Here is a 26358-nt window from a genome sequence, read left to right as displayed (position 1 = left end):
GTCAAGATAAAATAAATATGATTATATAAGATAAAGTTCAACTTAATTTGTTTAAAAACGTATTAATGCCTAAACTAAAAACCAATAAAGTAAATAAAAAGTTATATTACAAGAGCATAAAAATATATTTGTGATACAAAATTAAAGGATATTGAAAAATCAATTTTTTGTAAAAAATTGGAATAAATATCAAATATTATAATTGTAAAGAGAAACCGATTACATTAATTAATTCTGCTGAAAAAGTTGCAAAAAGATGCATAATTTTTTCATATTGTTCACCACTTATACAAAAAATAATATAAAAATCATACGGGTGATCAAAGTTCGTTCCAGATCGATCACAACTAAACTAGTAAGATTAGAAAAAACATTGAAAAAAATTTTACGTGTTTCTTTGGTAGCTATTCCCGAAAAATCAATTGACGTATTTAGTTATTATAATCTCTATAGTTAATATACTTAATCATATACTTAATTTATGTATAATAATTTATCGCAAATTATCATATTATATCTTTCGTCTTGAAGTGATCATCGAGCTTTTCATGCAAAAAGCTCGACGTTCGATCATTAGCTGTCGCAAATCAAAATTGCAACTATTATAGAAAATCAACTTGCGACTATTGTAGAAAACTCCTTAGGCTTGTTTTTTTTCGCTGTACTGCTACACTGAGACAACAATTGGAATAAGACAAATATTATACATCAGGGTGAATTTTAATGGATGTACCATCCTTTTACCATAGGAGAAAATGGATTATCAACTGCAATTCTAATAATCCATACACACATCATGCGCACGCGCGCACGCACCACACACATACACACACGCGCGCGCGCTATAATTTTGACTTTATGTTCAATTGTGTCTAAAATAAAATAGAATGATTCGATCCATTTCGCAGGTTTTCTGCAATTAGGCAATTCCTAATATTAGTAGTTAAGGAATTTATAATAAATACATATCTGATGGAATATATATTGATCATGATCCTTTATTTAATTCACTCCTACGATTATAGTACGGAAGAGAACCATAAAATCGTAGACATTATCTACGGGATTCATATGTTGGCTGTTTAGTTCAATATTTAAATTTTATGGACGTAGAGGCACTCAAAATTTAAGTTACAGCTGATATCGCGACTATATACTGACTCTCGCTCTTACTCACTCTTACTGTTAATTCTCTCATAGCGTTTTTCACTGGCAAGAACTAAGTGCGCACTAGAAACTCGTCGAGTTCAGGCGACACTGTCGGAGTGCACTGAAAGTGCGAGTTTTTTGCATTCCCAACTAAACACGTCTGTTATTCTCAGTGCCATCTCAGTGCAGTTTTGTGGCGTATTTGGGCGTATTGTGCTACTGTATAACCATGGAAAGTTTGACCGATTTGACTATTTCTTTTAAAGTCAACAATGATATAATAAATATTACTCTTCTTCTATTATTTTATAAGCTGTTGTTCTTGCAACGCGAAAATGACTTTTGAACTGTAACAATAATATAATATAATTTTTAATATAGAACATGTAAGTCTGGCCAGTTGGTGTCGTTATTATTTAAAGATCTCCTTTTTTTGAAATTATAAATATTTATTTACTATTAGCATACATTACAAGAAACGTTTCGACTCTCTGTTTGGGTCTTCTTTAGTATTCTTTCGATTTGTAAACAATATTATAATGTTCTCAATCCAAGGTCTGATTAAAATAATAGGCAAGCGAGAAGAAAATCAATAAAAATGTATGTATCTTAAAATCTTTATTGTAAAATTATTAATTAAAATATTATATATTCCTTGAAATTATTAATTATGTATCATATTAAAAATATATAATTATTAATTATGTATTATATTAAATATATATATATAATGGATTATAATGGATATTATTTGTTTACAAAGGAACACTGTTTGTTGTAATATATGCGAATAATATTTATAATTATAAAAAAAAAAACCTTTAAATAATTATAACAACGTCCAGCCATACTTATATAGTTTATATTAGGAATTGATTTTTATTTCGGAAAAGAGCTTATGAAATAGATAAATATAAAATAATATAATATATTTGTACATATAGTGTATATATATAAATTGATAAATATAAAATATAATATATTTGTATATATATATATTGATATTTTTATACAATACGTATTATTGTTTTACGTAATGCAATAATTTGCAGAAACAATATATAATATATATGTATGTATGTGTACTTACATCCTTATCCGCAAGGTTATGCACTACTTGAACAAAATTTTCGATCTTTGGAATTTTTCGCGGATCTTCTTTTAATAAGTCATCTTCATCACTACTGGATGATGACGAAGAAAGCAACTGTAATAGTCCAAATGCTAATCGTGCATCTCGTGAATTTGAAACATCGTCATTATCCCGCGAAGCCATATTGCACTGAACTGACACCGTCTCTCGGAGCTCGTGCCGAATTCTCGCACTATAGTGCAAAAACTCGGCACTAGACTTCCCAGTGAAACAGCGCGCACCGTCTTCGTGCGCACCGAAACGTCCAGTGAAACACATTGTCCGCGGCTGGTGCGCACTGAGTGCGCACTAGTGCAGCCAGTGAAAAACGCTATCAGATTCTCTATTGCTTAGATTGCTTATATTTTTTATAACTTCAGTATGTACACACAAAAGGTTGACTTAATTTTTTTACATCAAGTATATAAAAACGATCCAATTCTATTTAACAGTTATATTGGAAAGATGGTTAAGATAACGATGAAGGATGAAAGTGTCTACTATGGTATCGTTTATACAGTTGATCCGATATCAGAAAGGTTAGAGAAATTTGAAATTATTTTATTATTAATCCAACATGTGCGATAAAATTCTTTGAGAAAAATATTATAAATTTTCAAGTCTAAACTTAAGTGTAATAATTTCGAAACAAAATGTAAAATTTTTAGGTCTGTTACAACTATTTTTCTTTTATCTTTTTATAGATTTTGTCATACATTTTTAACATGTACATATAATTTCTTATAATTAATTTTACAATATAATTTTTAAATAATTTTTTTAATTTAACAATTTTCACAATTCAAATAACGATGTATTATTTAACAGCATTGTGCTACTACAGTCAAAAACGCTTATGCAGTATCGTCTGAAAATAATATTTAATCACTCCATAAAAAATGTTCAAGTAACATCAGAAGCCAAAACGTTTGTACCGGAATTATTTTCATGTGTGAAACTTTCCGAGGCAATGCTCACTAAAAGAAAGGATGTTGTTATGCAATTATTATTGGAGAATCGATTTCCAGTTAAAGAGGAAGATGGTATCTTATTTATAGAAGATACCGTGTCGATAGAACCCCCATATTATCCTGAAAATTGTACTTGTACTAACAGTATTATCCTTAATAAAGTACAAAATATTTTAAATCATGCCAATGTTGAATAAAATTAACAACATTGAAATTGTATTCTTTAAATGGTCATTTATTAATCTACAAATAGATGTTGCAAAGATAGCACGAGAACAAACATCTATTCCCTTTTAATTAAGGAGCACTAAATTTTTTACAAAACCTATACCATATACAAACACACACACACACACACACACACACACATATATATATATTACATATTTGCAGACAATTGTTTTAATAAAGTTTGGGATATCTCAATTAATATTTTTCAAATTACAAATGAGGAAAGGACTTTTCGCGAACTTTAGAAAATCAAATTAAAAACAGATCTCTATATTCATTCTTCAACTAATTTTATTTGATTAGATATTTAAGTAGAAAAATATATAAATGACTATTTCATGATTATTTTTATTCATTATACAAATGCACCCTTTTCAATGTAATTATGTAATTTGTATTACAATCAGTAATTCATTATTATTTGATGAATAAAAATATAAAAAATTTTTATGTTACAATGTATGTCATGTTTTATGTCAAAATATACTATAAGAGATTAATCATAAAATATTGACTTTTTGATATCTACCTTAAAATATTTTAATAAAAATGAAATGATTGAAGAAAAATTCTTAAATGATGTGAAAATATTAAATAGTATTACTTATATATTACTACTTATAAATTAAAAAAAAATTTTGTACATATCGTATACATATGTTAAATACACGGGAAGGAATATTAATAAATCATTCATAGTAATAATAATAATATATTTTGTCATAAGCTTTCACTTTGCTAATTACAAAAATAGCCTTGATCATTAGAAATGTATGCAAAATTGAGGAATGTTGAGAAAACGGGTGATTTAACAGTTTCCTAATATTTCTATTCATTTTCCAACAACTGTTAACACTAAGACTTAAAACTATTTCTTTTTAGTTTTCTATATATAAAACATTTTTTTCGCTTTATGAAACGATATGTTTTGCTTAAAGCATGATAATGCACTTTGAAAATGTGCTAATTAGAAGTTAAACTTATAGTGATTGATTTGTATATGCGATATTTCTTACACTTTCAGATTTGTAGTAAAAAAATAACGCAAAAATTATGAAAGATTACGTAAAAAAAATTGCAATAAATATACCTCGATAAAAAATAAAGTTTAAAGTAATAGTTGCTTTACCGATGAAACTATGGAAAATGTAAGAAAATGCGGTTAAAAAAACAATGCTTGCAATATTATTACACAGTAATATTTAAGATATACATAATTTTACGACTTTAGTTCAATGCAATTATATCGAATGAGAGATTTCACATTATACAAGTTCAAAATTTTTCTGTATTAAATGTAATCTCCCCCCCCTCTCTCTCTCTCTCTCTCTCTCTCTCTCTCTCTCTCTCTCTCTCTCTCTCTCTCTCTCTCTCTCTCTCTCTCTCTCTCTCTCTCTGTGTGTGTGTGTGTGTGTGTGTGTGTGTGTGTGTGTGTGTGTGTGTGTGTGTGTTCGTGTTCGTATGTGTACGCGTGCATATTTACATTGTATTCCATACATTTTCATTTAATTATCACTTAGAATTAGATGTATATTTCGCATTAAACGCGCAGCTAAACGTAACTTATTTATATCCCGATTACATTGTGGATTTATTAGATTGTCAAGAATTTCTTATTGCTACTGCCTAATCACTCTAATGCAAGACATACATATTAGATTAACATTTTGGTTAATGTAATTGCGTTTTGTTAAGCATTAAACATCATTCAACGAAAAATTTTTTGATTGTAGTAGTAGGAAGTAAGAATATCCCTTTAAGGCGATTTAATTTTTGCAACTATCTGGACAACATACATGTCCAAATTCGGGACCTAAGATGTCTTTAAGATGTAATAAAATAATATATAGATAATAATAAATTATGCATATGCGATAATAGTACAGTTTTTGTTTGTGATGTTCCTTTATTGCTCGCGTTGCGTTTATCTATCGCTCGCATAAACAAATGATATTAAATGCGTGCTATGTTAGCATGTAATATGATCACAAAAGAATAGTTAATAAGATATACCTAAATATCCTAATTCTTTTATGTTTGATTAGTGCTATTATACCTAAATATTGGTTGCCATTGGTTTCATCATTTGTATTATTTCAAATGACAAGTAATGCCCATAAAAATTGTTTACAATGAGCAACTCAAGTAAATCAAATGTAAAGCTTAAATCTTAAATTGTTAAGATTATTAAAGTCCGGAGAAATAATTGACCAATTCTATTCAAAATTCAGGTAGAATAGCAAGATAAAATTAAACAATACATGACAACAAGAAGTGAGCAAAAATTGATTATTCTTGTTTACAATTAAAACTATTTTCACTCGGATTTCCATTGATATTTCAACTTTGGATACTTTTGACTACTTGCGATCAAACAACTCAATTACTTCCGTTCAGTGTGTTTAAATTTTCAAAAGCTTGAATGTTTTCGATCTATTAAAACAATTTGGCCACACAATTCATTTGAGTCTGTATATAAGTTTTAGTAGTAAGAAATAAATTTGAAATATTTTACATTGCTGTGTTGCAACAAATATCAATGTTATAGCAATTAAGATCGTATCTCTTGTATTTTTATTGTATGTTACATTTTGTATATTTATTTTTTTTATAACTATGACAGTGCAATTAAAGAGCAATTAAAAAACTTGTGCATGTAAATTCTAATATCATGATAACTTAATTCATCCAGTCACACATATTTCGATAAATATTAAAAGATCATTACATTATATTACAAGGGTGGCAGTACGCTTAATGAAATAAAAATAAAATCTAGTAGATTATTAAATATTTAATAGTGCGATAATTTGAAATATTTTTTTTTATTCATTCAATTGACGTTGTTTGCATCGTCAATGTTATGTATTATCTCTCATTTAAAGTACTTCAAAGAAATTATTTAACTTACCTTAATAACTTATTATAAAAGAAAAAGTATCCAAATATCAAAATTTTAAAAAGCGACGTTAAAAATAAATGTCAAACATTTACTTAGAAATTGTATTGATATGTATTGTGTAGGTTTTCTTATTGAAAGATTGAGAAACCTGACTATCAACTTAAATGTTAAAATCTATGTCAACGAACAGTTATCATATCGGAGTTCATTGTTTTATTAAGTCGCAATTAAATATAATCAATATTTGTTTGATTTTAATTCTGACTCGATTTCATTGTAACATTTTTTAAGAGCCAAAGCCAAAAACATTTAATAGCTTTAAATTTAGTATTCGCAATATTTTTAATCTAAGTATATTTTAACACAATCTTAAAACATTTAAACTATGCATGAATACTGTAAGAATGTGTAAACAATAAAATTATCTGTATGTACAATATATAATTTATTGACGCATATCGAATTTTGATGTAATATCGAATTCGTTTGTTCGTTTAATACGTATGGATCGTGAAAAGTAAGAAGATATCTGGAGGCAGTGTAATTCCTTCAAAATAAAAGGTGAAAGAACAAATTGTAACAATTTAATTGTTACACATTATCTACTTAACTCTATAAACAAAGCGCCATGTATTTCTAAAGTTGTAGTCATAATCTACCTAAAATATGTTGGAATGTTATTTCTGCTTGTTAAAATGGTTGTAAATAGCACTTTTTAATGACATAAAATTGACATTAGAAAAAAAAACTATAATAGCAAAAAGTTTCCACGTAGTTGGTTACACACGCGCGCGCGCACACGCACGCACACACACACACACACACACACACACACCATTAGATTCACACATTTTCATGAAAAATTTATGTAAATGCTAGCTTATTATTGTGATATTTGTAATATAACTTTCTCGTTCAATATAAGATATATCATACGATGAGATGAGCCCTATTGGAGCTGCGGTAATATTTAAAGCTTTCTGCTATTTCAACACCCATCACAGAAATAAATCGTCTAACGATTTATTACTTTACGAGGTAGGTCATTCCGTTTCGCTGTCGGAATATTCTATTTTTGTAGAAGTGCGAGGTTTTCTTGAGTATTTTAATCCTAATATGTCTGCAATCTCCTCGATATGCGATAACACCTAAGGGTATAATAAAGTTGTGATTAAAACTTTCGACAATTCTTTCGATTTATTAATGTTACCTACGTAATCTAATTGTTCCTTTGTGTGTGCGGCGGAAAGACAAAATCGAATTCTGCCTTCCATTAACGGTGTCGCTGGGAATCCAACGCCAACGGTCGCAATGCTACGGGTTGTCAGAATACGAATCACTGCACTGTAATACATGTCATAGAAAAAAAGAGAAAAAGAAATATGAAATAACAAATTGATATTTTAGGTATTAGGAATAGTTGCCGAATACCTATTATCGGTATTACTAATCGTCTAGAATTGACAAAATTCCACTTAAAAAAATTTTTTATGCTTAAATCCATGACAGTAATAAAAATTAGTATTTTTCAGAAAAAAAATCGACAAAAACTGATCTGATTAATAAATAGATAATAAAAGATCTGATTAATAAATAGATAATAATAGATCTGATTAATAGATAATAGATCTGATTAATAAATAGATAATAATAAGATAGTGTTAATCAAAAGAGCCTTTCCAATTTAAGCTTTATTTAAAATAAAATCTGTAATATTAGAAATCAACATAATAAATATTAATTAATTTTTTGTTGTAAAATATAAAATAGTGAATAGTAAACAAATCTACAGATAAATGTTATATTTGTTATTATATTTTTCTTATATTAAACTAAAAATTAATACATTTAGCAACATTTTCAAAATTTTTATTAAAATATTTGAGAAATTGGAATTAAAAGACTTATTCGAAAATTTCATTATTATTAATTCATTTTTATTGGTTGATTAAATTTTTTTATGTCAGATTTATGATTTATTAATTAAAGCAAAAATATCCTTTTGCATAAAATTGAACGTATATAAACATTTATACACAAATTTAAACATTTTTTGTTACTAGCTGTTTTTATAGTTTTTGACAGTTTGTTCTATTGGATAAAATTCCGGAATCGTAAAAACTGAAATTTAAAACATGATTTTTTTTTTCATCCAATGATCTTTTTCTGCAATTGTCTAAATCATATCTTATCAATCTATTTTATATTTTCACTCAATATATAATAGAATAATAAAAAAATAACTCAAGTGGTTATGCATTCGACAACCCTCCTCCTTCCATATTTCAATTTATTTACCCAATTTTAGAAAATAGGTAAACTAGCATAGGCACAACGGGCGAGTCTTCATTTCCATAAATTATAACTCCGATCTGATTCAATCTGCGTCTGAAGTATCTCGTGTTCTTAGCCAATTGTTTGATACGTTTTTCACCAGCGTCAGTGCCATCTTCTCCCGCGATAATTCGCATTGACGTAATAATTTGTTGCGTAACGGGTGGAGACATCGATGCTGCGTATGTATGCGCGTGACCATATATCCTTATGTGATTTATCAATGCCTGAAATAGATGTATTGAATTAATAATTTTTATCATATTATCGAAGCTTAAAAAGTAACTTAACCGTTAATTGTTTAATGATGATTGAGCTTGTCGGAATTTGTTCGAATCCCCCCCCCTCTCTCTCTCTCTCTCTCTCTCCCTCTTTCTCTCTGCCCATTTTTATATCAAGTAGAAAATTGGGAAAAATTGAGAAATTCTCAGAGAATTTTGAAATTTATGAAGAATTTTATCGAAACTTTTCCCTCATAAATTTTATTTTTACTTTGCGAGTATTTATTTATATTTTTAATAACAAGTTTTAAAATATTACAATATACCATATATTATACATATACACGCAATAGTATTTTAATGTAAAGCATTTTGTGATATATTTTTATTTTATTTAAATTTATATATGAATAAACTGTCTTATTAAAAAAAGTTTTTTTTAAAATAAAATGTTATAAAACTTTATGTTTATGATTTTTTTCTTACAATATACATAATCTATAACACTTTAATCAAAGATATGCGATATTAAATATATCGAAACTGAAAGATGATTAAAATATTACCTTGGTTCCAGCTATATATCCACCCGCAGAGCCGAAGCTTTTTGTAAACGTTCCCATAAGTATATCCACTTCGCGCGGATCAGTGCCGTAATAATCGCAAACTCCTCTTCCGTGTTGTCCCATGGCTCCTGTGCTGTGCGCCTCATCCACATAGAGATAGGCCTGAAATAAGAGATTTATATTAATCGTAAAAAGAATTAGAAAAAAGGGATTTAATCATTATAATCCAAGTTACAAACTTTATATTTCTTCTTTAACTCTACTATTTCGGGCAAGTGGACGATTGAGCCTTCCATGGAATAAACACCCTCGACAATGATGACTATCTTTTTCCAGGGTTTGCCGGTCTTTGGCTGCCCAAAAACAATAGCCTTCTTCAAACATTCTTCCAAGTGTTTCACATCTGTGATAAACCATGACTTTTATATTTTAAACTTTAGGAGATAATTATTATATATACATATACATACGTACGTACATACATACATGCATACAAACATGCATGCATACATACATACATCCAATCATACATACAATGATATATGTGTGTGTGTGTGTGTGTGTGTGTGTGTGTGTGTGTGTGCGTGCGCGCGCGCACGCGCGCGTGTGTGTGTGTGTCGTTGAAAAATCATTAACTTTAATAAAATTTTGATAAATATTTGGTTACATTTTTTGCATTTTATGTCCATTTTGAAACATTTTAATCAATTATCTCATCAAAGTTTAAAAAAATTTTTACGAAAACTTATGATGCATGTCGGCAAACTTACAGTGAAACGACACATTATAATTTTTTAATTATATGTTAATTTGTCAGTTCAGAGCATCTACATTTTTTAATTGCAATTTCATAAAAAATTCATTAAAATTTTAATAAAATTTTGTTACTGTTTCAGTAAGCAATAATAATTTTTTTTATCTTTATTTTTATTAAATTCCAATTAAAATATTGCTGGTGTTCTATTAAATGCAAAATATAATATTTTTAATAAAATATAATTCAATTTTTTTGTGTATTTATTAAAATTTTATTAAATTATTTGTACGGGGACGCGTATTATAAAAAACTGTTGTATAATATGCATACTATTGTGTTTGAAGATTTGTATCACTGCACCAGACAATCGTAATCCGAGAATGAGCGACGCGTGATTCTTCTCATCACTAAGAACCAAACAGCCTTTGCTAACCAAAGAGGGTAGGTTTAAAGAATTCGTGGCGAATCCCATTCCAAATACTATGGCGTCTTCCACTCCCAAAAATTTTGCAGTTAATTTTTCTAGTTCATCATGTATTGGCATAGTACCTTTGGCGCAATGAAAGTGATATGTTTATTTTTTTTTAATTATAGAGCCTCCATTAAAAAGAGAAAAAATTAATATGGCCTTTTTTCAATAAATTATGGTATAGCAGCCTCATCAAATGAAACAAAACTCAAAATTTTTAACAATTAAGTTTGAAGATCACGAGAAAAAAATTTGTCATTTTCTACCAATTAATTTGTAAACACTAATTAGACAGAAGAAGAGAGGGGAGAGAGAGAGAAAGAGAAAGAGAGAGAGAGAGAGAGAGAGAGAGAGAGAGAGAGAGAGAGTAAAACCATATCTAAAAAAAATTTTTTTTTAATTATTTACCCAATTCAAGACGCGTGCTGCAAGTGGCACAACCGAACTTCTTAAGCGTTTCGATGCTTTCGTCGGCGCACTTACCACTCGCTTCGGCGAACCCTAAATAATTATAAGAGCCCAAATTTATACATTGCGTTTCAGTCCCAGTAAATCTGTCAGGAACAGAAAATTCGGGATTTCAATTCTATTGATATGATGTGGTAATCGTGGCTTTTGTTTGCAGTCAAACTTACTGAAACGTCCATCCGTAATCATGAGTTACACGATCTTTTAATGTGACTGTTGCACCGGGAACCGAACAAATCGGCCTATTCCAACAATCTCTTACTCTTCTGTAGACATACTTGAGATAAAACTTTTCGAAATTGTCGTAGAGCGGAGCATATCCCTAAAAAGAAAGAAAAAATACATATACATATATTCAATATGAAAAAATGTTTAAATGCTACATGAAAAATGATACCATCGGTTTATATAAAATAGAAATATATTTTGTTATATTTAATATGTGTACACAAAATTCAAAAATTTTTAATATGGAAAAAAAATAGCAATTCTACAAAAATTATTTATTACAGAATAAAATATATGGACTAAATAGAATTTTATAGAATACTTTTTACACATTATAATACCGTACGATTTTTTTAACGTTACTTGTATAACTGTATTTTTATTTACTCATGCGACATTTAGAAGATTCTTTTAATGTTACTATTGTCAGTGTTGCTTAAAATTTAAAGTTTTTAATCTGTTGTTTTTTCCCACTTATTATCTATATCGCAATATATATCAACGTTTAATAAAATATAAAAGAATATATCGCGCCATACCTCTCTATTCTTTTCCGTAGCAATCTTCGGAACAAAGAATAACTGATTAATAAATCCCAGGAACATGAGGATATAAAAACCGAGGTGTGTAAGTGCCGCTGTGATAATCGAGACTTTTTCAAAGGACTCCTTTGACCGTGATGTTTTTTGTAATTCCGCTTTAGTTGAACCACAGGCAGACTGTAATAAATTTATTAATACATTAAATTACACAGTCTACAAGATATTATATAGGTATCGAGCAAAGTACCTACTCAAATTTTTAAGACGTGTAACGGTCAAATGATTACCTTTTTTTTCTTAAAAGAAAATTTCTTGCAAATTTCTTTGATTTTTTAATATAATTTTATTTGAATTTTCTTTCGCAAAATTAGAGCATCTTTAGATAAAGATTTTAAATAAATGTGCAATTATTCTTAATTTGTATCGTTCTTGCTTCTTTCTTTATATTAATAACCCACTTATGTTATTAAGAACAAGGATTTAGAACTAGGCTTTAAATATTAGACCTGTGAAAAAGTATGAAAAGAAATAGCGAACTTTCATAAAATAGAAATTGCATAATTTTTTTTTAATTTTTAACTTTCAAGAAGTATATTATACGGAAACAAAGAGAATCTGGGTCGTAAACATAAAAAAGTTGACATGTAATTTTGTAAAGAAACCCTTAAAAATAAAATGCAATTAAAAAGTAATTGTGTCATAAATTTAAATAATTGTTACAAAAATAGTCAAAGCAAAATATAGGCAAATGTTCTACGAAATTGTACAATGCTTTCAAAATGTTGAATTCTTTTTATTTGGTTTATATATACTTATTGCCTTTTTGAAACATAGTGGCATGATTCATTTATTTGTATGTCATGTCCAAATACGATAACGGTCTACTCGTAAGCATTCCGGTGGTGGGAAAGTCTGTGATCTAGATTATAATCACATTAAATTGATAGATTTGTTTAATTTGTCGACTATAAATATGTCGGAATGTGCCCGTATAAAGATGGAATAATATGCACATATGGTCCACAAAAACCTTAAGACGTTTTTAGAAAATTTCTCAGACTGTCCCAATCGGTGTGTGTCCCTCTGTATACACAATGTTTTTTTCAACGCTCTCGTATATTTCGTCTTTCTCAGTTTTTTATCCAATTTATTTAATTAAATCTGTTAAGCACTTCTTTTTTTATTCTTTTCACATTCCGAATCAATTGTATGAGAACAAAATGCGGCACACAAGCTTTTTCATCATCTGTTATTAGAACGTGAGGAAGTTGAAATATTTAAGAACCTTCATCATAATCTCAAAAGCTGATTACAGCACTGATAGCGATTTCCATGAGTAGATTACTCATTGGCAGATCACTTATCGCCTTTCATGGACAAGCAAACGGTAATTTTGTAGTCGCATTTTAGACTGTTCTGTGTCGTGTTAGAAAAACCGTTTGCATTAATTAATATTTTTTAATGGAAAACATCTCGATCACACTTGATATCCTTTGTGCTACTATATAATATGGCAATGTCAGCACTATTATACACTATTACGAGATTAGTTGGAAAAGTTGTCAGCTTGACAAAGAAAACATATAACTTATGGCAATTTTCTTTTATTTTTCAATGTAAAATTTCTTTTTTTTGTTCGATACACTTATTTCAATATTCTAACTTTTTCATACGTCTGTGTGAAAACGTAATAGAATGTACTAATTTTAATTATTTTTTAAACTATTCTGAAATTTTCTCTCAAATTTATCGTGGGATTTATGAGCATAAACAACGTAAATGAAGGATACTCGCAACTTCCTGTTTGTTCATTAACTATAAGTCATACACTAATTGAATTAATGTACTCAAATTACAAACATCCCTCCGCTCAAGTTTATTTTGCTTAAACTGTGAAACTGCCTATCTTTAATCAGACGAGAAAAAAGGGATAATTGACGTAAAACCGGAAATGGTGGATAATTAAAAATTGTTATCTCCTTTCTGATTCTTCGAATGAAGATAATGCGAGCGTTTGTAATTATAAATACCTTCGTGTGCTCCTTAAAAATTCTTTTACTTGTGGCGCGCGAGTATGCGAAATTATTGGAGATGTATAACGATACGAGACACGCGCCTCAATATTTAACATATTATTATTACTAAGCTAATTTGCTTACACATTTAAAATACTATAATAAAGTCAAGAAATTTTAAGGATTTATAATTGTTGCCGCTGTCTATGACTTGAACGAAGTTAACGATACATATATTATTTCTTTCACTAGCGGATTCTGACGTTGACAATGGGCGGGAGGAGGGGGGGTTAATAGAATTTTTCACTGCACATCGCATATCAGACATCGGACAGTTTGAACACAGCAAATCTTATAAAAATTTGATCCACAGGCACCTACGTTAATCGGCCCGCATCATTTTACTTAATTAAATTTTTTAAACGGATCCAGTAAGACTAATTTTTTTTCAATTTGGAAGGGGAAGTTTCAACCCCCTACCTCCTAGAATCCGTCAGTGATTTCTTTATAAGAGAAAAGGATTGGATTAAATTTGGAAACTTTTTGCTATTTCGTTGATTCAATTAAATCACCAATCAATCTAATGGAAATTCTGTCAAAGTGATCCGAGAAATTTTTAACACTGTAACATGAAAGTACAATGAAAAAAAAGCTGTTGAAGTTAAAGTTGAAGTATTTTGTGTATTTATATATATAAGTTAAATATATATAACTAAAGTAATTAAACTGCGAAGAAATTTAATGAAGTTGAAAAATGTAATCGAGAACTCCTTTCTCAGTGCAGAAATAATTAAAATAAAAATATATCACACGAAGAGGAGGAAATGGAGACTGACTCGCCGCGACATTGATAATAACGGTCCGTGTCACCAAGTGCCAAAGAAGACACCGTTGGATATATCAATACATCGCGCCGGCTCATTACGTCGTTACTTACGTGTACGTGGCCGTTTCTCGTCAGCGTATAACCATTGATGCCGTTTTTATAGGTATTCTCGACGCCGGGCGAGGTTAAACCGTTCCGTAGTGACGACGGCTGCAACATCTTCCCATCGCCGCACGTGCCAACGACGGCATGCAATCTCGTGGTCGTGGTCGTGGTCCTGGTCGTCGTCGTCGTCGTCGTCGCCGTCGCCGCCGCCGCCGCCGCCGCCGTTGCCATTGTCGTCGCCGTCGTCCCGATCACACACACACACACACACACACACACACACACCTTCGATCGCTCGCCGACTGACGAGATACTCGCGGCGCCAGAGACTAGAGCGTCTGGAGCTGTCTAGAGCCGAGGGCCAATAACGCGACAGGACGGGACGGACGGCGAATATCGTGCTCGTCGCTCACCACTTGCCAACGCTTACTATTCATACACCATCACAGACACACACCACCAGTGCCAGACCGTCTGCGTATTAATCCAATCCGCGCCACGGTTGCGTCCGGCTGCGGCAGTACTCGAATACCGTGGCAATACGGCAAACGGTATACGACGAATACGGTACGTCGTTGATCAGCGCTCAAGCGCTTGCGCTGCGCGCCGCAGCCTGAAAGATAAGCTTCTTCCGCGCCGCGCCGCACCGTGTCCACTCGGTCCACTGTCCAGTGTCCACTACGTTCAGCCGTGTCCAGCCACTAGCCGCCGGGCGCCGCGCAGCGTTGGACTTGGATGTGTGTCTCCTGACGCAGCAGGGCAGACTTGGGAGGAAGGGCGTTGCTCCGCTCACACTAACAAAATGTGTGACAAAGCCGCGTCTCACGATTCACATAACTCACATTACATCTCGAGCGTTTTCTTCTCTCACCTCCTCGCCTCGTTGTCGTTACTTCCACTCGACGGAACTCTATTGAAAACAAGAGCCACACGTTTAAATCTTGCTTCGCAACCAGCTTAAAACCGTTGGGGGCCAATCTCCGACCCTTTTTTAACTTGATCTCAGCCGATTAAGTTTATTTAAGTAAAGTAAAGTATATAAGAGTACTCGAACGGGGTGAAGAGATTCAGTCAAGGTGAAAAACAAATCTTTTTCTTATTGTTAGTGTACATGCAGTCATATCCGATCTTGCGATACTACTAACTGGAGCGATATATCGTTTAGTCGGCGTGGCGTAGCGAGTGTGCAGCGAGACGAACGATAATAATCGGACGGGACGGACGCCGGCGAGGGCGAGGGCGACGCGGACGGCGACGGCGACGACGACGAGTGCCGCGTTCACTTCGGTGGGGACGATAGGGACCGCGCGATTGGTCCGCACCACTCGGAACAACCGGAGTGTACGAGAGAGGGCAACCCCTTCGCGAGGGGAGTATACGTATCTCACGACGGAGCCAAATCTACCCGTCGTCTACGTCGATAGCATCGAATACACAACTCGAACACACTGGGCGGACTGAGGACTGAGCCCTCGGCCCTCGCGCACGTCTCTTCCAGTTTTCCCACTTTCGTTCTTGGTGTCTCTCTCTCTCTCTCTCTCTCTCTCTCTCTCTCTCTCTCTCTCTCTCTCTCTCTCTCTCTCTCTCTCTCTTCCCCCCCCTCTCCCTTCCCATTTCTCTCTCTCTCTCTCTCTCTCAGCTGGTCGTCGACGATAATAAGCGGTCGGTGGTAGTTGGTACTCGCGGTGGACGCTCTCTCGCGCATCTCTCGCGTCTCTGGCCAAGTGACGAAAAGAGCTGCCATTAGCGCGAGCTGCAAAGCGACTACGACGACGGGTGTGCAGCAGACGGTTGGACGGTGGTGAGTTAGGGGCAGCAAGGACGTCGACGGATGTACCCCACTGAAAAGTCGCGACGGCACCAACACAGGACAACAGTGGCAGGTGGGAGTAGCGCCGCTCTCGGCTCTCCTCGTACCTGAGAGAGTTTTATGAGAGTAGGAGAGGGAGCGTCGCGCAATATTCCGCGCAACACACCGAACCGACAGACCGACACCGCGCGAGGAGGATCGAACATCGAACGCGAACGTTAACGCTCTAACGGCGCGGCGCGGGCGGCTATCGCGTGAGTCATCGTTGAGATCGCCGTTAAGAGAATACCACCGATATACTCCCGTCCCGTTATCCCGTGAATCGAGAGGATGGACCCGCGGATCCAGGATACTCTCAACGACGTCCTTCTCAAGAGGGATCACGATTCGGTCGACGATTTCGAGCATCTCGGCCACGACGGCTCTCCGGACGACCGTCCGGAGCAGCAGCAGCAGCCGTCACCAACGCTACCCCGACCGATTGACGCGTTACCACGTGTCGACGATCTGCTGCACATCGGCGATTCCTTTAATCAGCCGCTAGACTCCGCGCTGCTGCCCAGCGCGCTGCTTCTCGAAACCGAAGCGAAGCCCGTGCCGGCGACACCGCCGCCTTCCGCGGACTTTGACAAATGCGCGGCCATGGCGCAGTCGTCGGATCCGTTCCAGCATCCGCTGGACCTGGTCGATCCTAAATTGGCCAGCATGACCTTCGTCGAAACCGAGCGGACCTATCGTCATCACCTCGACGATAACGAGAGGGAGGAAGAGAAGGAGGAGGACAATGACGACGACGACGACGACGACGACGACGACTACAACGAGGAGGAAGAGGTACGTCTTCAGCCGCCGTTGTTACCGACCTCGACCGCGACCACCATTCAGGCTGCGAGCGACCTTCTACTGTCGTCACCGTTGTCGAACGTGAAAGCTGTCAACAGCAGCGAGATCCAACCGATCGAGAAACGCGGCGGCGGTGGCGACGACGACAACGACGACTCCGCGGCACTGTTTACCGATTATGGAAAACGACACGAGCGCGACGTGTTGTTTACTCCGCGGGACAGCACCAATGTCGACGAGGACCCGAGGATGCGAAACATCGGATCGTCGACACTACCGGCGCCAGACAAATCCCCGCTGATAGATTTTCTCGGCGATGACAGCGAGTCGTCGTTAAGGGAGGACAAGGTTAAGAATCTCGAGTCTACCGACCATGACTCATGGAACGTGGTAGAGAGAGCGGAGCTAAAACGAGAAAAAGAACAGGCGACGAAGGTATTTGAGCCACCGACGAAACCGCTACCTCCGTTACCCAAGGAGGCGCAGCTCCCCAAGGAGCTGAGAGCACGCCAGGACGCGTACGAAATGTCGTCGTCGTCGTCACCGTCTGTGCCGCCGATTGTCGATTCCAAGCACGAGAGTGTTGTTAAACGGCGCGAAATATCGAAACCTAAAGAAATCGATCGCGTCCCCTCCCGTCCGACGGTCGGCAAGAAGAAACAGGAAATCGAGATCGCACCAAAGGAAATATTCAGAGATATGGGATTAGGTGAGTGCGACAAAATTTGTACCTATTTTTCTGTTCCAGTGTGCAGCGATCATTTGTCACGACCTCACCCAAGTTTGCGTAAAACGATTATCTTGATTAACCATTACCTATTATTCTCAAGTATAATTCCATTTCATTTGAGATGATAATATATCTATATATCTATATATCATCTCAAAAATATCAAATGTAGCTATACGCTACGTTTAACTATATGACGTAAAGTTAGAACTAGTTTATTGTTGCTATTATTCTTTCCAAGTTAATACACATTACTAACATTAAGTATATTACCTGGTACGGAATTCTATTCGTAATATCCATTTTTTATTGTATAATTATTACACAATGTGTATTTAACGGAAATGCACGCCTCGTGTTTTAAAGAGACACCGATTGTCGAACACCGATTATTTAAATTTATTATTATTCTTTCCTTTCGAAAGTATTATTATTAAAGTTTGACACACTCTCCGGAACATCTTGTATATATTAGTTAATTGCATTAATGTGACACCATTTTTTCCCCATTTAATTTTCTTAGAGCCACGAATAACTAATATTCATAAATTGAAAGTCTTGACGGGACCGTGTTAATTAATTTAGTGGCAGTGCCGACAAACCCGACCGTATTTGAAAATACTTCCGCCTGGTTACAGCATGTCTACCATTCAACGTGATACTTGCTCAGCTATCTTTCGTTTGTTGTTGTATGCACGATTAAAATAGCTGTAACCTGCGTACTTTTTTCTCCATATAACGCCACGCTCTACTTAACAACCAAGGAACAATGCATTCCACGGGAAGCATCGACGCGCGGAAAATTGATCGTGTCGGCACTGACTGCAAGTTTCAGCTAGTTACGCAGCGATTAATAATAATCACAGATCGATATTAGCGAAGATAACATCTATATGTACGACTTTTGTAGGAAATCGGAATTTTGACTTTGAGGCCCATTTCTACTAGCGTAAATTACCTTTAAGCTCGGTTTAATTTAGTCTTCATCTATTTCTAATTTTTGCAACTAGAATAAAAAACAAGTAAGTTAAGCCGAGATTAAAGTTGATCCACGTTGGTAGAAAAACGGGCCATAGAGATTTATATTTTTTAGAGTGACGATAGTACATAAATTATATTTTTTAAGACTATACAGAGAGAAATTCTCTCTTAGAGTAGATCATGGTAATCGCGTTGAATACGAACATTGAGGAATTTTATTATAATTTTAGTAAATTGTACTACTCTCGACGTCTGTGTTCTTTCGCAATTGTCGCAACGATTTTAAGAGTAAATTTTAAGAGAAAATTTTCTCTATATAAAAACTGACAATTATTTTCTGTTTATAAAAACAATTAAAATTTATATTTATAAAATTGTAATATCATTGCTGATTTTTTTTTGAACCGATAATCGTGTCGTTTCGTATGACTGATATCACGAGCTAAAGTCACCTCCTATTACGTGTTATATCGATCCATCAAGGGACGGTTTCCCTTGTGCGTTTGTTGCGTGTTCTATGAAAACCGAAAAGTGCAAATTTATTACGTTACGCTATTATATTGGGACAATTTTTCTAGAAATATTTTGTGCGTGTGTGTGTGTGTATATGTGATTTAATTTCAGTTGTACAATCTATTTATCTCTTGATTTAGCTATACAAAAAAATTTTTCTGAAAATTTACTCTAAAATTATGATAATTATAGAACATTAATATTGAAACATTTTATTATAATTTTAGCAAAATTTAATAATATCTTAAAGTAACAGTTTTTGATGTTGATTTATAACTGTATTTATAAATATTTATGCGTGCGCATGTTATTCTACGATAAGAAGAAAATATTTTGTTATTTCATACAAAAATTTACTAGTTAAGAATTTTTAATTAAACACATACAGTTAGAAAAAACTTAAAATTATTTAATATACATAGAATTCCTTAAGTTTTGGTAGAAAAAAATTATTTTTAATTTAGAGAATGGAGAATTCTAGCCAAGTTATGAATGTATGTAATATTATTTTTAATTATGAATGTATGTAATATTATTTTTAATTATAATTTTTACAAAATTATATTTGCATCAATTAAATAGCTACGTGCACATTCTCCACTCGCATACATTTCATAATTTTAATATTAGTTATTAACTGTATGCCGCGTGAATACACTTATACAATTTTATTTTCCGCATACTATACTCGATGAATGAATATTTTTATACATGATTCATGCCACATGACTGTGTGCACACTCTATTTTTTGTAGAAAATTTTTTTACAGTTTACAATACATGTCGCAAAACTGGTGTGGATAGTATTAAAATATTTTGTAAAAATGCTTATATAATAATTTCAAATTTTGAAAGAAAATGAATAGTTGAAAAATGTGTGTGTGTGTGTGTGTGTGTGTCACAAGAATTACAAAATTATTTTCATACTCTTTAAATTACAGGGAAATTAGATTATCCGTTTAAGAGAGAAATATCAGCATAAAGATCCAGCTATATAACCGAGTAAGGCTTGTCTTTATTAGATGTATTTCCATTTATAGGTTCATATTCTCTTGTTATTAGCAGTGTAATAGATCCAATATTCGACCATGAAAATTATATTGACCTTAATCCGCACAACGAATTCCTTTTGATGATCTAACAACAATACCTACTTCATTCTGAGTAGAATAAATTCTTTTAAACATATAGTAGTCGTATAAAAATATTTTATATAAAAAAATATTTTTTTTAAACTTTTCATATAAGCATAAAGTGCAAAACCAATAGGTTGTCTAAAAGATGTCTAAAAGACATTTTGAAAGTTATATTAAGCTGGGTGAGCCATATCATCAGAACACATCGATTTCTACATCGGAATTGTTTGCTAATTACTAATGGCTTAATATTAAGCTATCTAGGCACTGGTTTTTTCTGGCTGGAGCAAAAAAAATTTTTTTTCAGCAAAAAATAGCAAATAATTCTGATGTAGAAATTGCTGTGTTCTGATGATATGGCTCAGACAGCTTAATATTCCTCATTTTGAAAACATCTTTGCACATACTTTGTCTTTAAGATGTCTTTAAAACATCATATGATTTTATTTTAAACTTTGTGTAAGAATTTTTTCTTTTTTTAATTATAAATTTTATAACGATACAATGAAACATTTTATAAAGACCAAAATTATATAATTAGTATTACTAATCTGTGAATGAATAATTCTTTTACCGGTTTTCTTATTGAGTTATGTACCTTAAGATATAGAATTATTTGGTTTTTTAAAGTTAACTACAGAGGAAAATCGATTACGTCAATTTTATGAAACAAATCATACTAAGCAAAACATGAAAATACAAAAAAAAGAAGCGAAAAATGACGATTTCGATGGTTTTTAAGGTGTTATAATACTGACACTAAATTCTTTTAACAAATTTTGTTAATACCCTTTAAAAATACTAACTTTTAATTTTAGAATGCACTTTGGTTCATTTCGATATGATTTTTCATTGCCGAGATATCTGAAGTTTTGTGCAACATAAATGTAAAACACACACACACACACACATATATATGCACGCACGCCCACGCGTGCACGCCCCCCCCCACACACACTTAAATAGCATATATGCACATGAGATCAGATCACGTCGTTGATCTCGAGTAATGCCAAGTACGGTTGTTTCTTTATAGTCTTTCTATCATATTATATTTTATCATTTCATATTACCTTTTACATTATATTATATAAGTAGGAAAGCACTTACTTTCCACATAATGCAGTATTAAAATGGAATAAGATAACTTTTGCATGTATTTTTTATGTATAAAAAAGAGCTGCAAATGATCAAATTATTATATTTCGAAAATGAGAAATCATATCGAAACGAACCAAAATGCATTCTAAAGCTAAAAGTCAATGTTTTCGAAGGATATTAACAAAATTTGTTAAAAGAATTTAGTGCCGGTATTATAAGGTTTTAGAAACCCTCGAAATCATCATTTTTAGGTTCTTTGACGCGATTTTTGGCACTGATCATATTCTACATAAAATAATTGTACACGATCAGAATATTCTACACAAATATATTGTACACAAAAAAATTGTACGTTGAAAAACTGTACACAAGGATTATCCTTAAATTAAAAATTTCAAACGGATATATTATGCGTAGAAAAACTGTTCATATTTTCTCCACGTACAATTTTTTTGTATACAATATATTTGATCGTGTAAAATTATTTTGTGTAGAATATGATTAGTGCCCCATTTTTCTCAAAATGGTGACGTGATAGCCAAATTTTGACAATGGATTCATGTTCAGCAGGCAAAAATACGTCAGAAATGACTATTCGCATTCGTGTTACAAAAAAAAGTCAAATTTTGTTGAACAATGTTATCTACTAGTAATAAATATCAAGAAGAGTTATAAATTATGAAAAGAAAGTGATCTTTTAGTTTTTGGAATAATGTAGTTTAGAACATGCCAGAAAAGAGAAATATTGTTTTTGCAGTAGTTATGTAGTATGTATTAATTTTTATTTATAAATACATGCAGAAAAGAATAACAGAATACTTAATTTATAAACAAATAATCCAATCTTCTTTTTTAATTCATTTTAATACTTCTCAACTTAACGAAGTTATTTTTCGATAGAAAACTGATCTTTTTTTATTAATCTATTCGTAGATTATAACATACAATACGTATTCAAACCTTTTTAATTTCTTTTTCTTCCGAACTGGTTTCTTTTGAATCCTCAGTACAATCAGTACGATGAATGATTGTTCCGTTGAAAATAAGAGGAAACGCAGATTTACGGAGTAACGATGTTAGTAAAAACGTACTCGACGCATCAAACCGTAGTCGAATAAAGACTGGACGTAACTCGAAGACTTCACTTATTATACATGAGAAACATTTTCGACCCCACTAAGATACGACACGTGTTCTTTTTTATCTTCAGTCATATTTATCATTCAACGCATGGATTTCATGAATTGCATCATTTGGATAAATTCTTATCTTACTTTTGCTAAGATTACGCTTTTTTTTCAAATTTTTATATATTTTTACGCACACTTACTTAAATACTTGTACATATATCTTAATCATTACTTTATTATTTAATTATACATTGTGAATATATTGTTTAAAGCACGCGATACATATACATATGTGCCCGTATAAGTGTGTATATATAATATATTTTAAAAAATATATTTACTAATTCTTAATAATTATTTTATATTTTTTATAGTTTTTTTCTTTAATTACATAATACTGTCATGTTTATACGCATGTTTATATTATACATGTATGCGTAGCATCTGAACAATGCTGTAATAAAGAAATATGTAAAAACGTGTATATATTATGTATAATAGATACATAAAAAATGTTAAAAAGATATAATATGCTATGTAATATCTACTCTTTTTTTATTAATTAGTAAATAGAAAAAGAATTTATATGTAGGTTGTAATTAAAAAAAAAGGTTAAACATCAGCAAGTAAGAGATAATTCGTCCGCAAAGAAATAATTCGTCGGGAATAATTCATCGCATTACATGTGACATTGCTTTAATCAAGAGTCAAGATCATGACCGTCACGAAATTGAGAATTTTTTTCTTTTATCGATGACAATAAAAGAAGCTACGAACACATAATGAAGTTGAATATTTATTTTAGTTACAAATAGTTTTCGACTAACAGCAACACAATGTGTTACAACTTATCTGTTACATAATGCTTATACAATTTTGATCAAAAATTCAAAATGAAAGAAATCACTATTTAGCAGAAATATCAAAATTTTTTCAGTAAGAGCTGTTACAGAGTAAAATTAAATTATAAAACATATTTTTCTCAGATTTAACATGTGCAATGTTATAATTTGATTAATGTATTTATTACATTTTGTATTTTAATTTAGTTAAATATGTATATTAGAGAACATTCTTCCATATACGAAGATTGTCCCCATATACAGATAATGAAAATTATTTTAATTAATATGGAGACGAAGTAAAGTGGAAGGATTGGTTGTTGAAATATAAATCAAATATTAATATGGCACATACAACATGTATTCAAAGAACAACAAACAGTATTTGATCGTTACGTAGTATAACGTGTGGAAAGTATTCGCTAGCTTATAAAGGAACATAAAGAAAAATTTTGTATGTTCCTTCAATCGATTTCTAACTGACAAATCCAACAAAGTTATTCTTATTACACTAATTTTTTAGAACATAGGAGTAGAGGCAGCTGATATTCTTCTTTAAATAATTGCATTTTCGCGCATACCATTTTCAAAATGCGAAATTGATCAGAAACAAGAAAAAGACGATATACAACATAAATATTGATTGATGCTGATCTTTCTCTGCATTCTGCAACACTCCGTACATGCTTGTAACACTGGCTCCATACTATGCTACATTGGTCATATTTAATAGTTCATTACAATGTTAATCAACTAAAAAAAATTGAAATTTTTGATAAATTTTTGCGAAATTTACAAAGATTTGTCGAAATTATTTCTAGACTTTGTTCCGTGAGATTCAAAGTGCAATGTTTTAGTATCAATATACCGAATGAGACTTAATTTGTATCTTGAGTAATTTATAAATTACATTAAAATTGTATATTGATAGAATTTTTTATAATATTTTATTACCAAAGTTGCTACAAATTTTATTATGTTTAATGATAAGTGTGATGCAACTTGACAACTTATCGAATGTCAAGTGTGATATGAGGAATTTTTTAAATATATAAACAAATTATAAATATATAAACAAAAGACATTTTATAAATTGCATAATAAAAATTATCAAATTGTAAATTTTGTCTTGATATATTTTATATTTTATCGTGGTAGATATATTATAATTAATAAGTGATTAAAAAAATAAAAATTATAAACAAATAATTTCTTTTTTTATCCATGAAATTGGCAAATATATTTTATTACACTAGAACATTACAAGCGCGCGCTATTTAACTTTTTACTTTAAAAATAATAATAATTGCAATTTGATTTTCTCTATCTTTCGTTTACATTAATCAAACGTCTTCTGCAATTTTAAATAAAAAAATGTAAAGTTTAATTATACATACATACATACCTACATACCTACCAACATACATACCTACTTGCACACTTACTGCTATCTAGCTACATATTTATCTAGTTACGTTCGCTCGTTTGCTCCCTCCCTTCCACCCTTTTTCACTCACTCACACACTCAGTCTCTCACTGGCTCACTCCTCGCTCACTTCTCGCTCACTCTTCGCTCACTCGCCAGCTCGCTCACGCGCTCACTCTTCGCTCACTCCTCGCTCACTCGCCAGCTCGCTCACTCGCTCACTCCTCGCTCACTCCTCGCTCACTCCCGGCTTACTCCCGGCTCACTCCCGGCTCACTCCCGGCTCACTCCCGACTCACTCCCGGCTCACTCCCGGCTTACTCCCGGTTCACTCCCGGCTCACTCCTCGCTCACTCACTCGCTCACTCCTTGCTCACTCCTTGCTCAGTCCTTGCTCACTCACTCGCTCACTCCCGGCTCACTCACTCGCTCACTCACTCGCTCACTCACTCGCTCACTCCTTGCTCACTCCTCGCTCACTCACTCGCTCACTCCTGGCTCACTCCTGGCTCACTCCCGACTCACTCCCGGCTCACTCCCGGCTCACTCCCGGCTTACTCCCGGTTCACTCCCGGCTCACTCCCGGCTCACTCACTCGCTCACTCCTTGCTCACTCCTCGCTCACTCACTCGCTCACTCCTGGCTCACTCCCGACTCACTCCCGGCTCACTCCCGGCTCACTCCCGGCTCACTCACTCGCTCACTCCCGGCTCACTCCCGGCTTACTCCCGGTTCACTCCCGGCTCACTCCTCGCTCACTCACTCGCTCACTCCTTGCTCACTCCTCGCTCACTCACTCGCTCACTCCCGGCTCACTCACTCGCTCACTCACTCGCTCACTCCTTGCTCACTCCTCGCTCACTCACTCGCTCACTCCTGGCTCACTCCTGGCTCACTCCCGACTCACTCCCGGCTCACTCCCGACTCACT

At 33.2% G+C, this 26358-nt stretch overlaps 4 protein-coding genes across 6 annotated transcripts in view; 2 read left to right on the top strand and 2 right to left on the bottom strand.

The window, feature by feature from the left end:
* The first annotated feature begins 1121 nt into the window (after window positions 1-1121).
* Window positions 1122-3528, top strand: LOC105832964 (gem-associated protein 6). 2 transcript variants are annotated; one of them, XM_036291179.1, is made up of 3 exons: window positions 1122-1194; window positions 2616-2820; window positions 3110-3528. In XM_036291179.1, the coding sequence occupies exons 2-3, from the start codon at window positions 2663-2665 to the stop codon at window positions 3447-3449; spliced, it is 498 nt and encodes a 165-aa protein (XP_036147072.1). In that variant the 5' UTR covers window positions 1122-1194; window positions 2616-2662; the 3' UTR covers window positions 3450-3528. The 2 variants fall into 2 exon arrangements, with proteins under 2 accessions (XP_036147072.1, XP_012529772.1); XM_012674318.3 differs by lacking the exon at window positions 1122-1194 and having other exon boundaries at window positions 2515-2820; window positions 3110-3471.
* Window positions 1202-2583, bottom strand: LOC118644175. Its single transcript, XM_036291180.1, has 2 exons — window positions 2240-2583; window positions 1202-1496 (listed from the first exon to the last, which is right to left on the bottom strand). Exons 1-2 carry the CDS (start codon window positions 2558-2560, stop codon window positions 1437-1439), a joined length of 381 nt encoding a protein of 126 aa, XP_036147073.1. The 5' UTR covers window positions 2561-2583; the 3' UTR covers window positions 1202-1436.
* Window positions 3529-4179: 651 nt separating the features above from the next.
* Window positions 4180-23452, bottom strand: LOC105832967 (serine palmitoyltransferase 2). 2 transcript variants are annotated; one of them, XM_012674324.3, is made up of 11 exons: window positions 22991-23452; window positions 14923-15826; window positions 11968-12147; window positions 11368-11522; window positions 11141-11286; window positions 10594-10812; window positions 9746-9909; window positions 9507-9668; window positions 8684-8946; window positions 7600-7729; window positions 4180-7533 (listed from the first exon to the last, which is right to left on the bottom strand). In XM_012674324.3, the coding sequence occupies exons 2-11, from the start codon at window positions 15145-15147 to the stop codon at window positions 7429-7431; spliced, it is 1749 nt and encodes a 582-aa protein (XP_012529778.1). In that variant the 5' UTR covers window positions 15148-15826; window positions 22991-23452; the 3' UTR covers window positions 4180-7428. The 2 variants fall into 2 exon arrangements, with proteins under 2 accessions (XP_012529778.1, XP_036147319.1); XM_036291426.1 differs by lacking the exon at window positions 22991-23452 and adding an exon at window positions 16194-16445 and having other exon boundaries at window positions 14923-15114.
* LOC105832966 (reticulon-1-A) overlaps window positions 16906-26358 on the top strand; it is a 31448-nt gene continuing 21995 nt past the window's right edge. The window contains exon 1 of the mRNA XM_012674319.3: window positions 16906-18278. Within this exon, the coding sequence (XP_012529773.1) occupies window positions 17057-18278 (1222 nt within the window). The 5' untranslated portion in view covers window positions 16906-17056. The remainder of the gene's footprint in view (window positions 18279-26358) is intronic.

Source organism: Monomorium pharaonis, chromosome 8 (assembly GCF_013373865.1).
Source record: "Monomorium pharaonis isolate MP-MQ-018 chromosome 8, ASM1337386v2, whole genome shotgun sequence".
NCBI classification, from domain to species: domain Eukaryota; kingdom Metazoa; phylum Arthropoda; class Insecta; order Hymenoptera; family Formicidae; genus Monomorium; species Monomorium pharaonis.
Note: the sequence above shows the minus strand (reverse complement) of the source record. Positions and strands in the feature narration are given on the sequence as shown.

Bases quoted from the DNA above. Each gene is read 5' to 3' on its own strand.
- LOC118644175 (XM_036291180.1), bottom strand. From the start codon at position 2,560: ATGTGTTTCACTGGACGTTTCGGTGCGCACGAAGACGGTGCGCGCTGT. The intron at 1,497-2,239 runs GTAAGTACACAT...TTATTGTTACAG, and splicing joins ATAACCTTGCGGATAAGGAT to TTCAAAAGTCATTTTCGCGT.
- LOC105832964 (XM_036291179.1), top strand. From the start codon at position 2,663: ATGTACACACAAAAGGTTGACTTAATTTTTTTACATCAAGTATATAAA. The intron at 2,821-3,109 runs GTTAGAGAAATT...ATTATTTAACAG, and splicing joins GTTGATCCGATATCAGAAAG to CATTGTGCTACTACAGTCAA.
- LOC105832967 (XM_012674324.3), bottom strand. From the start codon at position 15,147: ATGGCAACGGCGGCGGCGGCGGCGGCGGCGACGGCGACGACGACGACG. The intron at 11,523-11,967 runs GTATGGCGCGAT...CTTTCTTTTTAG, and splicing joins CTACGGAAAAGAATAGAGAG to GGATATGCTCCGCTCTACGA. The intron at 8,947-9,506 runs GTAATATTTTAA...CATCTATTTCAG, and splicing joins GATATATAGCTGGAACCAAG to GCATTGATAAATCACATAAG.